The 12,347-nt window shown below is 40.5% G+C and overlaps 1 protein-coding gene across 2 annotated transcripts in view; it reads right to left on the bottom strand.

Moving 5' to 3' along the window:
* Positions 1-12,347, bottom strand: part of espl1 (extra spindle pole bodies like 1, separase) — a 90,443-nt gene that overhangs the window by 67,260 nt on the left and 10,836 nt on the right. For both annotated transcript variants that reach the window (XM_028798571.2, XM_028798570.2), the window contains exons 3-6: positions 9,741-10,838; positions 4,739-4,843; positions 3,968-4,082; positions 3,277-3,404 (exon numbers count right to left, since the gene is read on the bottom strand). In XM_028798571.2, the coding sequence (XP_028654404.2) occupies positions 3,277-3,404; positions 3,968-4,082; positions 4,739-4,843; positions 9,741-10,838 (1,446 nt within the window). The remainder of the gene's footprint in view (positions 1-3,276; positions 3,405-3,967; positions 4,083-4,738; positions 4,844-9,740; positions 10,839-12,347) is intronic.

Consider the following 12,347-nt stretch of genomic DNA (forward strand, 5'->3'; position numbering starts at 1 on the left):
CACAAATACTGCTGTGGAGAAACATTGTCTTCATATTGGGCAGAAGGCCTTCTATGGATTTCAGCCTCTGGTACAGATTCAGACCATAAAACGCAGATCACTGAAGGATGCTGTTCTTTGGTGCAAACTGAGAGTGGACTGGCCATATGTACTCCAAGTAAATAACAAGAGAAACTGACTGATCACGGTCAAAATATGACCACAGACACCATGTTTCCACACGTGTGGGAGGAAAGCTGTACAACAAACCAAAAAAAAAAAAAAAAAACTATCACAAAAGTGTGGATAATTATTGACTTACCCTTGTATAAGTATGTGTACATAGAAAGAGCGGCATTTCCAGAGGCCAACCGTGGAAGTCAGGGGACCCATCACAGAACACCAAATAAACAATCTTGTTTATTTTGTTTAACAATCTAAGTGTGATGAGGTGTTGTTAGTTAGTGCCTGTGTCAGTACTTCCTCTTCTACACCTCTTTGAACAAAACTCCCCAACCTGTGGACAATAAATTGGGCACGTGGGAGCAGACTTTATACATTTACAGCATAAATGTGTCAGTTGAATATGTAGGGAGGTTAAACAACAACACATGGAGAATAAACTAAACTCAAATTCTCTTCAACTCTACTTTTAGACCCCAATATCAATACAGAGTTGTGACCTCTAGATATATTAAAAAAAGAAAAATATTATTTAAATAGTCAAGCTGTAAGAAATATACTAGTTAGAAACGGTACACAGTCATTCTCGACATCATTTTTTCAAACTTCTGGTCACGGGCAAGAAATCTGTCCAGCTTCATCGTTAATTAATCACTAAGGGGCGCCAAGCCCTGATCGCTTCGCTTGCCAACCCCCGGGTTTGGTCCTGAGGAAATACAATTTAAAGTGTTTCTTTCCATGGGAATTGTTACATATGCATTATGTTCACTTTTTACTTTAAAACTTGAGTAAAAATAATATTTGGAATTAACTTTTCTTCAAGATCACATTGAATTTTGATTCCTTGTTTGGTCTTACAGCGTGATAATGCAACTTATAACTGGCCGTGAGTGAATATTGTTTCTTTGTCTCTTATAAATAGACTGTTTCAAATGTTTGTCCTTGTGATTTGTTAATTGTCATTGCAAACGCTATTCTCATGGGAAACTGTAAACAGTTTAATACGAATGGCATATCAAGATCTCCTTTTTGCCTTAACACCGTTTCGAGTTCATTCAATAAAAGTAAGACTTTCTGATAAAACAATCTACGAAAGTGGGAATATCCAGAGCCGATGTAGCCGGTGGCATTGCTCTCAAGAAGCTGCGGATTTCTGGCCATTGTGGACTGCACATCATTGTAAGAAATAAATCTGGTCAACCGATTGTTCTGATATTGCCATTGCATCATGATATAACTGTTGCAATGCTCTTGGACTACCTTGATATAATGTTAATATTACTGCTTTACCTATTTTGAATTTCTCTGAACTATTGATATTTGAATTTTGAACGTAATCAATGAGACCTTGCATATGTTCCGTTCTAAGTTTAGCTTGATTCGATTTAATAAAGAAGAGAGGATTAGCTGCGACTTTTACATAAGCATTAATAATGTAATGTTGCGATAGACGTCAAGATGATAGAAGTGGGTTAAATACATGGAAACGTATCGCTAATTTTGACCCTAAATAATGTGTGGGTGTCATTCGTTTTTCTGAATGCATTTGTTTCATATTGTACGACCATCCTGTTTCGCCATCTGGGAAAAGCAAAAGAAAGAGTAAAGGGTCGGCATGTGGCACTGTATTTGACATAAATGACGAATCATGCTTTGCTTTTGGATATACACGAATATCTACTCTGTCTTTGATAGAAATCCAAGAAAATTTTTGGCCGTGTTTTGCAGATTCATTTCATGTAAAGTGCAATACTTTTGGACGTATGTATTTGTATCCATTATTGACTGTATAATTTCTATTACGTCAGATCATTTAACTTTTTCGATTCTATGTTGCATCGCTTCTCCATGATCACAAAGATACACCTGACCAAAATTAAACTTGTCGTAGCTGTAATTATTACGGGAGCACAGATTCTCATAGCATATGTTCCATTATTGTGTAAAATCAACGTTTTGTGCATTGAATGATGCTAACGTGAAATTATTGTAGACGCTTATATTTTGCCTGTAGTGTATGTGGATTTCACTTTCACCAAACAACAAATCTTTTAATTCTTGCAGAAACACCTTCATTGGGAAGAAGCAGTACTTTTCCCTGATGGCAACACGAATTAGACAATCTACAAGTCTCCAACTTAAACTTCAAAGCCTTACAATCTCTACATACTTCCGACATATCACCCATCTCCATATATTCAATCTTTTTGCTGTTCCGTTATTTCACCTAGTAATAATTTCCATTTGTTTGCGCAAATGCGATCTGTAGTTTATTTTGTTTCGACACTTTCGAATTTTAGTACGGTCATATTTTTTTTAACTTGCTCTGCGTGTGTATCACACCAAGGTTTTTCTTGAGCCTTTCGAATTCCACTGCTTTCATAATCTGTAACCTGCTCTGCATGTGTATGGTGCCAACGTTTTTGAACATCTGTATGACGTTCTACTACAGTATGTCTTTTACTCTGTCTTTTTATTTCTGACCCCGTTTGGACCTGCAAGGTTTTCAATTCCACGTATTCCGGGCTGATTATTACTTTCCTTGCCTAGGTCACCATCTCACGGGAACATGCTTCCAATGGATGTCAATATGACGTAACTCGACCATGACTTGACCGTGTCGCGGGAAGTGAAAGTGTCACTGCCTCTCTGAAGTGTCTCTCTTCAGAAGATCACGTCTCGTCACAAGATTTTTTTTATTTTTTTTTATAACAGAGATATACACTGTACTACAATAGTTTAAATAAACATGCCTGTTTAATACATACATTTTTAAATGAATTCTGTAATGCATTATTATTAATGGATTAATAGATTAATAGATTAAGGAGTCGTCACAGGGTAATGTAGCTAAAATGTTTTCTCATGCAAAGCCAGTCCTTAGAGGCAGGTTAAGAAAATCTATTCGTTACCAGCTGGGTGAGGTAATTTTAAAATGTTACCTCTAAAATGTGCAGAAAATTAATTGAACAGTAATGAAAATGACCAAACTAGGATTACTGAAATTCCACATTTTTCTTTGCACATCATATTAAACATTCCCTTAAAACAAACAAAATGCAAGTTAAGTAACTTCAAGATTGCCAGCAATGAAAACCACAAACGTTCTCTTACCCTTTCTGGAGAAAGGACAGGGCTGCACATCCCTTGAAGTTTTTGGCAAAATGTTTCAATGAGCTCAAGAGCTTGCTGGTACAGTTTCTGGTTATAAAGCACCCGTGTCAGGTTATTCACAAAGTAAGCTGCAAAGTGGGGGGAAAAATAAAGTATAAATGTTCCATGCACATTTCAAAGATAGTAACTCAACTGAAAATATAAAAAAAAATAAATAAATAAACTATGCAAGGCAGGATGCAACCTTTGAACGGATGACAGTTTATCATGAGTTACATTAATCTTCACAATTGGTCAATATACTGTTGACAAGTGACAACAGATTTTCAACCATTGATCCTCAAGCAACTTAATTACACAAGTGAAACACAGAGCAATGATAAAGTATGCAGGTCATCAATATGCAAATTATTGTCATGCTGTTTGGCGCACAGAATTTGTCAAAAAAAATGAGCAGCTTCTCTACAGGAAGATAGCTGAATAAATGTGTTTTTTCAGTGGTACCTTTTTACAAGCTACAATATATGCTCACAGCTTGACAATCAAAGCTCAAAGTTAAAATATCAGGCCTCAAATGTACTGGAATTCCTATTCACAGCATAAACCTACATGCCAAAAAACAAAGCCACAAGAGCAACAGATGATTGGATAACCTCATAAAAAAAAAAAGACAAGAAAGACGTGACACTACCTGTTTCTTCTGCATATTCAAGCTGGTCAGAGAACCCCTGTAGGCTGTTCATCATGATACCAGCTGCATGCTTACAGAAATTGACAGCTGTAGTGATGTCCTCTGGCACCTTTATCTAAAGGCAAGAAATAGAGACAGAAAGCAAGAGTGAACACCGGCACTTGAAAAGAACAGGACGCATCAACATCAGGACACATGTCAATGAATGATATGATCTGCTATTAAGATACTGTATCTACTAAAACCATGGGCATCTAATATTTACAAATCTTAAAGACAGGGTGAGAAGCTCAGTCATCCGGGAGGGGCTCAGAGTAGAGCCGCTGCTCCTCCGCATCGAGAGGAGTCAGATGAGGTGGCTCGGGCATCTGATCAGGATGCCTCCTGGACGCCTCCCTGGTGAGGTGTTCCAGGCACGTCTAACCGGGAGGAGGCCCCGGGGAAGACCCAGGACATGCTGGAGGGACTATGTCTCTCGACTGGCCTGGGAACGCCTTGGGATTCTCCCGGAAGAGCTAGAAGAAGTGGCCGGGGAGAGGGAAGTCTGGGCATCTCTGCTCAGGCTGCTGCCCCCGCAACCCGACCTCGGATAAGCGGGAGACAATGGATGGATCTAATATTTACATTCAAATATACAGATTCTACATAGGTTAGTTTTACTTTGGATGAAAATTAATTTATCTGATGCCTGAAAAGGGAGTCAGAAAAATGTTGCAAAGATGGATGGAGACCATCCACCACCAAAAAAAAAAAAAGCTTTTGTTAACTTACCTGAGAAGAGCCCAAGGCACTGTAGACTGATCCCAGACAAAAGCGCAGGTGCTGATAACAGACTTTATCCAACGTTTTGTGCTGTTCCATCTGTAAGGAAGACATCTGCAAAAATAAAGAAAGGAAAAAGTAGAAAAACCCTTCGGCAACACACAGCACAAGGATTTGGGTGATGAGATTCACAGTAACAATATAAATCAAATCCAATGAGCCACTGCAGAGCTCCTAAGATTACACATAGGACTAATTTCACTTTTTAATTTTTGTCAATTGAAAGCATATCGAAGATTAAATGCTCAACATTAAATACCCTTTAGTTCACAACTGACAAAAATTAAAGCTAGAAGGCCTTAGGAGAAGCTTTTCTTCCTCTTCCCCTGAACAATTATAAGCCAAGTAAATCTAAATTAGCTACCTGATAATTAGGGTGTCTGGTTAAGTGCAACTTTACTTTCAGTCTTTGTTTTCTTGCAAATATATGAAACATGCGTCTCAAAGGATATGTTATCTAAGTTTACATTTTCAGACTGAAATAAGTATTTAAGTGTGATGTATGTCGATATGCAGATCTAAAAGCATTTTACATACAGAGTAGAAGCAGTAAGAATTTCAAAGAATACTCAGCCTAAACAGGATATTTTTTATACAACCCACACTTCAGAAGAGGTCATCCACCAGAAGCTAAGCAAGTTTGGGCCTGGCCAGTACTCAGACAGGAGACCATCTAAGAATAAGCTTGGGATGCTGCTGGATGCTGGAAGAGGTGTTGGTGAGGCCAGCACGGGGCACCTACCCTGTGGTCTGAATGTGGATCCCAATGCCCCAGTGCAGTAATGGGGACACTGTGCTGTAAAAATGGTGCTGTCCTTTGGATGAGACATAAAACCAAGGCCCTGCCCCATTGTGGTCATAAAAGATCCCTTAACATCCTTTGTAAAGAGTAGGGCGTATCCCAATGTCCAGGCTAAATTTCCCACCATGGCCTAGTCATTGTGCCCCCCCTAATCATCCCCTGTCTCTAATTCGCTCTCTCACCACCTAATAGCTAATGTGTGGTGAGGGTACTGGTGCAAAAATGGCTGCCATCGTATCATCCAGGTGGATGCTACACATTAGTGGTGGTTGAAGTGGCTCCCCACTCACTGAAGTGCTTTGAGTACTCAAAAATGTTACATAAATATAAAGAATTATTATTACTATTATTATACGAGGGCAATCCCAAAAGTAAGGTTTCCAAAGCGGTGGGGACGTAGAGAAACTGTTCGTACAGCTGTTGGCCACACTGTTGTTATTGGTGCTTCCTCCACTCCCAAACAAGCATGTGCGGCTTCGCTGGGATGCTCAATCTTGGCTTGGCAGCCCTTGAAAATGGAGCTCCCGTTGAACGCTACCGCCAAGTGCGAAGTTCGTGCAGGAGACCGTCAATTTCCAACGAGACAGTCGCGAAGGTTGAGGAAAACATGCGTAAAGATCGGCGGTTGGAACTTCATCACCCACCCACCCACCCTATAGTCTGGACTTGGCACCCAGTGACTACCAACCTGTTCCCTAAGTTGAAAGAACATTTGTCCGGAAGGCGATTCTGCTCCGACGAAGAGGTGAAAGATGAGGTTCAGCGCTTCCTGAAGGACATGGCGTCGAGCTGGTATGACATGGGCATTCTAAAACTACCACAGCGTTTACAAAAATGCATCGACCGAAATGGCGATTATGCAGAAAAACAAATAAGTCTTTAACCTTTAAAACGATGTACACATTATAGAAAATAAACGGCTATTTGTATTTCTAAAAAAATAGGAGATCTTACTTTTGGGATTGCCCTCGTATGTTACTTGTACCATAAAGTATGTAGTAATGGCCGAGAAAAATATTTAATCTTAAGTTTCTATTGAGAGGACTACATAAATACAAGTGTATTTGTCCAAATCGCTGTGTGCACTGAAGTCAGCAGTAATATAGACCAGTGCTTGTTAAACTATGGGTCGGGTCGTGGAAATATCTGCGATGGGTCACCACTTAATTGTGAGGTAAAATTAACCAAGTTTGTCCAGGCGCAAATTCTGTATGAGTGATAAACCTCTCGCGATCAATCGTAAGATCTGTGGCAGTGCAGCATGTGAATCAATGCCGTTGACACATCATGGAGAGCTTTCATTTCTGTGCCACTAAAATGCAAGTATTTCCACCTCCCATTTCACAACCAGTGAAAACAATCAATGAAAGTGAGAAGACTGAAAGCAAAGACATGTATAAGAAAGTCCATCAATCCATCCATTATCCAACCCGCTATATCCTAATTACAGGGTCACGGGGGTCTGCTGGAGCCAATCCCAGCCAACACAGGGCGCAAGGCAGGAACAAACCCCGGGCAGGGCGCCAGCCCACCGCAGTGTATAAGAAAGTGATAGGAAGTAAATGACAGGCAGATGTGCTTGTGAGGTGAAGGAGCTGCGGCCACGGTTTGAAACATCAAAATGAAAATCGTGAGTGCGGATCAAGGATGTGATGGTTTTCGGGGTTTTGTGAGCAGTGAGTCAAGAGAGCGAGGGTGTATATATATTATATATACACACACACACACACACACAGTGTTGTGGCAGAGTTTTATGCCAAGTGAAGTTTCAGTGGTTATGTACGACTGGTGAATTCCTCAGTGTTCACCTTTACAACATTCACTGAATCTAATTCTGCAACCAAAGTGCAAAGTTGTATTAACTTGTATTAAGTTTAACATGTCGTGTTGAAGCAGAATTCCTTCTTGTCACACTATTTTAAAATAGTTTTGATAAATATCAAATCGACTGGTAGTGTGAAAGACTTGTTTGTTAGACCACTGAGAACCACAAAAACACTGGAGAATATCAACAGGGTGAGACATTCAACATGATGTTAGCCACAAGAGTTCAACATGTCAAACTGGATTGTTCACCGAATTATTCAGATTTATTACAATATTTATATAAAATGCAAATTGTGTATATATTTTTTAAGAATAATTGAGCTGTTTTTCGGTTAATTGAACTGTTAAACTGAATCCAGAGAATGTTAATGCATTTTTCTAAACGAGTTTGCAAAGAGTTTAACAGTGGAGGTCATTTGAAAATGGTTTTTCTTTTTAATGTTATTTAGATTAAATTAGCTAAATTAATTTTTTAACTCCTTCATTCCCTAACTGCTGCCATGAGTCAAATGACAATGTTACGAGACCTTTCATACTATGCTTTCAAAAAATCATATCCTCGCATCACACCTCAACAAATTCTTTTTCCCAGCTTTACTTAGCATTTCCACTGGCACTAAAACAACTCGGAAATCTTTTTCCGTTTTGAAGGATAATAGTTACTTTAGGCTCAAGTTCCAGATATGCTCTGTGCGGAGTTTGCATGTTCTCCTCGTGTCCGTGTGGGTTTCCTCCCACAGTCCAAGGACTGGTTAGGCGAATTGGTGGTGCTGTTGAGTGTGTGTTTACTCTGAGATGGGATGGCATTCTGTTCAGGGATTGTTCCTACCTTGCACAGTATAGGCCCCAGCTGCTCCATTACTCTGCTCTGAATAAACAGATTTGGAATAAGGATAAACAGTATTATTTTAACAATATGCTAATTACCCACTTTTCTCTTATTATTAACCAGTATCGGCGCACTGCAGAATAACGTGCAGTGAATACACTTGACTTGAGCTTTCCTAGTTTTCCTACTCTTTCTTTGTACATTTAGCATTTGTTTGCTCAGAGGTTGATGCGCTTGCTGCTTCCTGAGCAGCTTTTTTTTTTCCACCCTAGCGGCCAGCTTCTTCTTTCGTCTGCATTTTTTCGCGTTAAAACTGATTAGGTCAGTGTTTGTGTTGCAATTACTTAGTATGTTTTCTTTAATTTGTCACTTATGCTGGCACTTAAGTCTTCAATCTGCAACAAGAATGATTTAAGATATGAAGAGGTAGGGGAAGTGACGGCCAAGGTGGTAGGGATGAGAACGGCGCCCGTATGCATGCGCCGCACAGCCGCTGCAGAGAGTTGATTCTACAATAAAAATAAAAAGAGGAATAACCTTGGAGGTCAATCGTTACCCCGAATGCGGATAGTAGAGGTCACATAGTGTATGTGTACCAAATTTCAGGTCAATCGGTCAAACAGTTTGCGAGCTACAGGCGATTTAAAACCCCGGACAGACAAACTAACAGCCACGGTAGCGTATCATATACAAACTCTTAATTTTCTCTTAATATCCATCTATCCATCCATCCATTATCTAACCCGCTATATCCAAACACAGGTTCATGGGGATCTGCTGGAGCCAATCCCAGCCAGCATAGGGCGCAAGGCAGAAATCAAACCTCGGGCAGAGTGCCAGCCCACCGCAGGGTGTGCACACACACACACACACACCAAGCACACACTAGGGACAATTTTAGGATCGCCAATCCACCTAACCTGCATGTCTTTGGACTGTGGGAGGAAACCCACGCAGACACGGGGAGAACATGCAAACTCCACGCAGGGAGGACCGGGAAGCAAACCCGGGTCTCCTAACTGCAAGGCAACAGCGCTACCCACTGCACCACCATGCTGAATTTCCTCTTAATATTCATGTGAGAAAATATGCTTAAAAGAAAGCAATCAATGATTTTTTATTTTTATACACACATATACACAAATATTATAAACTATATGCCCATAGTTTCATCTCTTTATGGCACTTCTGATAATAATAATCTTCTTGGGTCCCAGAAAAGGTACCAATTTTCTAATTTTGGTCCCCAGATTAATAAGTTTAAGAACCCCTAATATAGACATTTAATTGAACTCTGCATATGTTTTCTGTTAAATAGCAATGAAGATGACCCAGATTACAAGTAAGCATGACCGCTAATGTTTTGAAAACCTGTATTCGTTTCGAGGCATGTTTGGCTCCTTCCCCTCCAGTAACCTGCACCAAGAACATGAGCAGAGTATAATATGGTTTTAGTGGCATAATAAAACCACATGTAGGATAGAAGCACTTACTGCATCTTTCTGCTGCTGCAGGATCTGCAAATACATCTCACTGAAACCAAAAAGTCCAAGAAGGTCCTGGCTGCAAAGGCTGACTTCTGCACTCTTGTTCTCATTCTTCTTTACTGAGAACTCAAGAGCCCAGGCAACAAAACTGCACCCTTCGATGACAGCCTGTCTCTCTGTGATCCCCTTTGGGGAAAATGAAAGCAGAATGTGCAGAGCTTTGGTCAGATGAGTCCCACACTTTAAGCCCATGGATAAATCCTCAACTGTTGTCTTCCCACAGTGCATTAGCACTAACATGGCAGTCAAACACTCCAAGTCATGGCTAAAGCTAGTCTTAAAGGAGTCCTCCACATGCTGCAGATATGTAGAGGCCTCTCTCCAGCGGCTACCTTTACAAAGTCTACGCAGGTTCTGCAGGGCCACCTCATATAGGACAAAGCACTTTTCCACGCCGGATGTCTTTTTGCTCTGCAATAGAGACTGGAAAATGTAACAGTCAACCTGCTTGATCAAATAACTGATATCTTGTCGACTTAAAACACACTGCTGTCCTTCATATCTGGAAGAGGCTATCTCCACGTGGCGTGCCACCAAAGAAGGAAAGGTTATTGTATTATTTTCTCCAGATTCTGCAATACCTTCAAGTAGAACTAAAAATCTCACCGCTTGTAACCTGAGTGACAAGCAAATGTGAAAATCACACCCATTCCCTGCAAGGGAATCTGCATATTTCCATAGCAGAGCAAAGCAGCTCTTGACCAAAATTTTATATTCTTCTGAAACATCCACATAGGATGCCAGTTGCTCATGCAGGTAATCTCCATACTTCCTGCATGCTTCTTGTGCATTCCGGAGAGAGAGGCTTTTCAAAAGATGGAAAAGGATCCTTTCAATGTAAAAGGGGGTTTGTTGTACATTTGAATTCAAGTACCCTTGCAACGCAAAGTCGGCTAGCTTAACCAAGCAATCCAAGTGATCGGAGCTTTTAGTGCCAGCCCCAATACTGTGAATGCAGGCTCGGATTATGCGGTCACACACCACACTCTGGTCGAGCTTTTTTTGTCCATGGGCAGTTCCCTTTTGTACTCCATTGAGGAAGCCCTACAGTAAAAACAAAAAAAGGAGAAAACAACAATCATTATGAGATTCTATAAAGCATTCAGTTGGAATTAGCAAAAAAAAAAAAAAAAAAAAAAGGCAAGTGGCTTCTGATGGAGAAGGCTTTTCATTCCCACACGTCCCCCTCGTTATTGACTGAGCTGTAAACAAAATATGAAAAATTTTCATATTTCAATAATTACTATAAGATGCGACACTCACCTTGGAAATTCATGGTCTCTGCGTTAATTGACTCAGTTTTTCATTCTGATAAATATTTGTGTAAAGAAAATTGTTTCCTGGTTTGTGTTGAATCTGTACACTCCACAGGGCCTCTTATACACACGTATTAACACTCATGTCAGGGCTGTACATTTTTAAATTGTAATTAATAATGGAATTTCATTCAATTAGTCTCGATTAATCGCCTGTTCAACCAAGGTGGTTGTGGTTACTCTGTGATGACCAGTAGTCTCTTGGGAATGTCACTGAACTTCTTAGGTGTTCAGACTGAAGACTTGTGGCTTTCACCTACAGTGCCTATAAATGGTATTCACCCCCTCCAACCATTTTGAAATTTTTGTCTCTCTTGCTCTGCATCTTTCTCTCTCTCTCTACACTCACTGGCCAATTTATTAAGTACACCGTGTTAGCAGCAGATTGGACCCCCTTCAGAACTGCCATAATTGTTCATGGCATAGATTCAAAATGATGCTGGAAACATTCCTCAGGGATTGTGGTTCATATTGACATGATAGCATCACACAGTTACTGCTGATTTGTCGACTGCACATCCATGATGTGAATCTCCTGTTTCACTACATCCCAAATGTGCTGTATTGGTGACTGGTGACTGTGGAGGCCATCTGAGTCCAGTGAACTCTCCATCATGTTCAAGAAACCAGTTTGAGATGATGTGTGCTTTGCGACATGGCGTGTTTTCCTGCTGGAAGTAGCCATCAGAAGAAGATGAGTACACTGCAGTCAAAGGGATGGACATGGTCAGCAACAATACTCAGGTAGGCCGTGGCATTCAAACAACTCTAAGTTGGTACTAAGGGGCCCAAAGTGGGTTAAGAAAATATCCCCCACACCGTTATACCATCACCAGCAGCCTGAACCATTGATACAAGGCAGGATGGATCCATGCTTTCATGTTGTCAATGCCAAATTCTGACTCTACCGTCCAAATACCACAGCGCAAATCAACACTGATCAAACCAGGCAACGTTTTTCCAATCTTCTATTGTCCAATTTGGATGAGCCCGTGTGAATTGTTGCCTGTTCTTAGATGACAGGAGTGGCACTGTGGTGGTCTCCTACTTCTGTAGCCCATCTGCTTCAAGGTTTGATGTGTTATGCGATCAGAGATGCTCCTCTGCATACCTCGGTTGTAACGAGTGCTTATTTGAGTTACTGTTGCATTTCTATCAGCTCAAACCAGTCTGGCCATTCTCCTCCGACCTCATTAAGGCAATTTTCACTAACACAACTGCTGGTCACTGGATATTA

This window comes from Erpetoichthys calabaricus, chromosome 3, assembly GCF_900747795.2.
Source record: "Erpetoichthys calabaricus chromosome 3, fErpCal1.3, whole genome shotgun sequence".
NCBI lineage: Eukaryota > Metazoa > Chordata > Cladistia > Polypteriformes > Polypteridae > Erpetoichthys > Erpetoichthys calabaricus.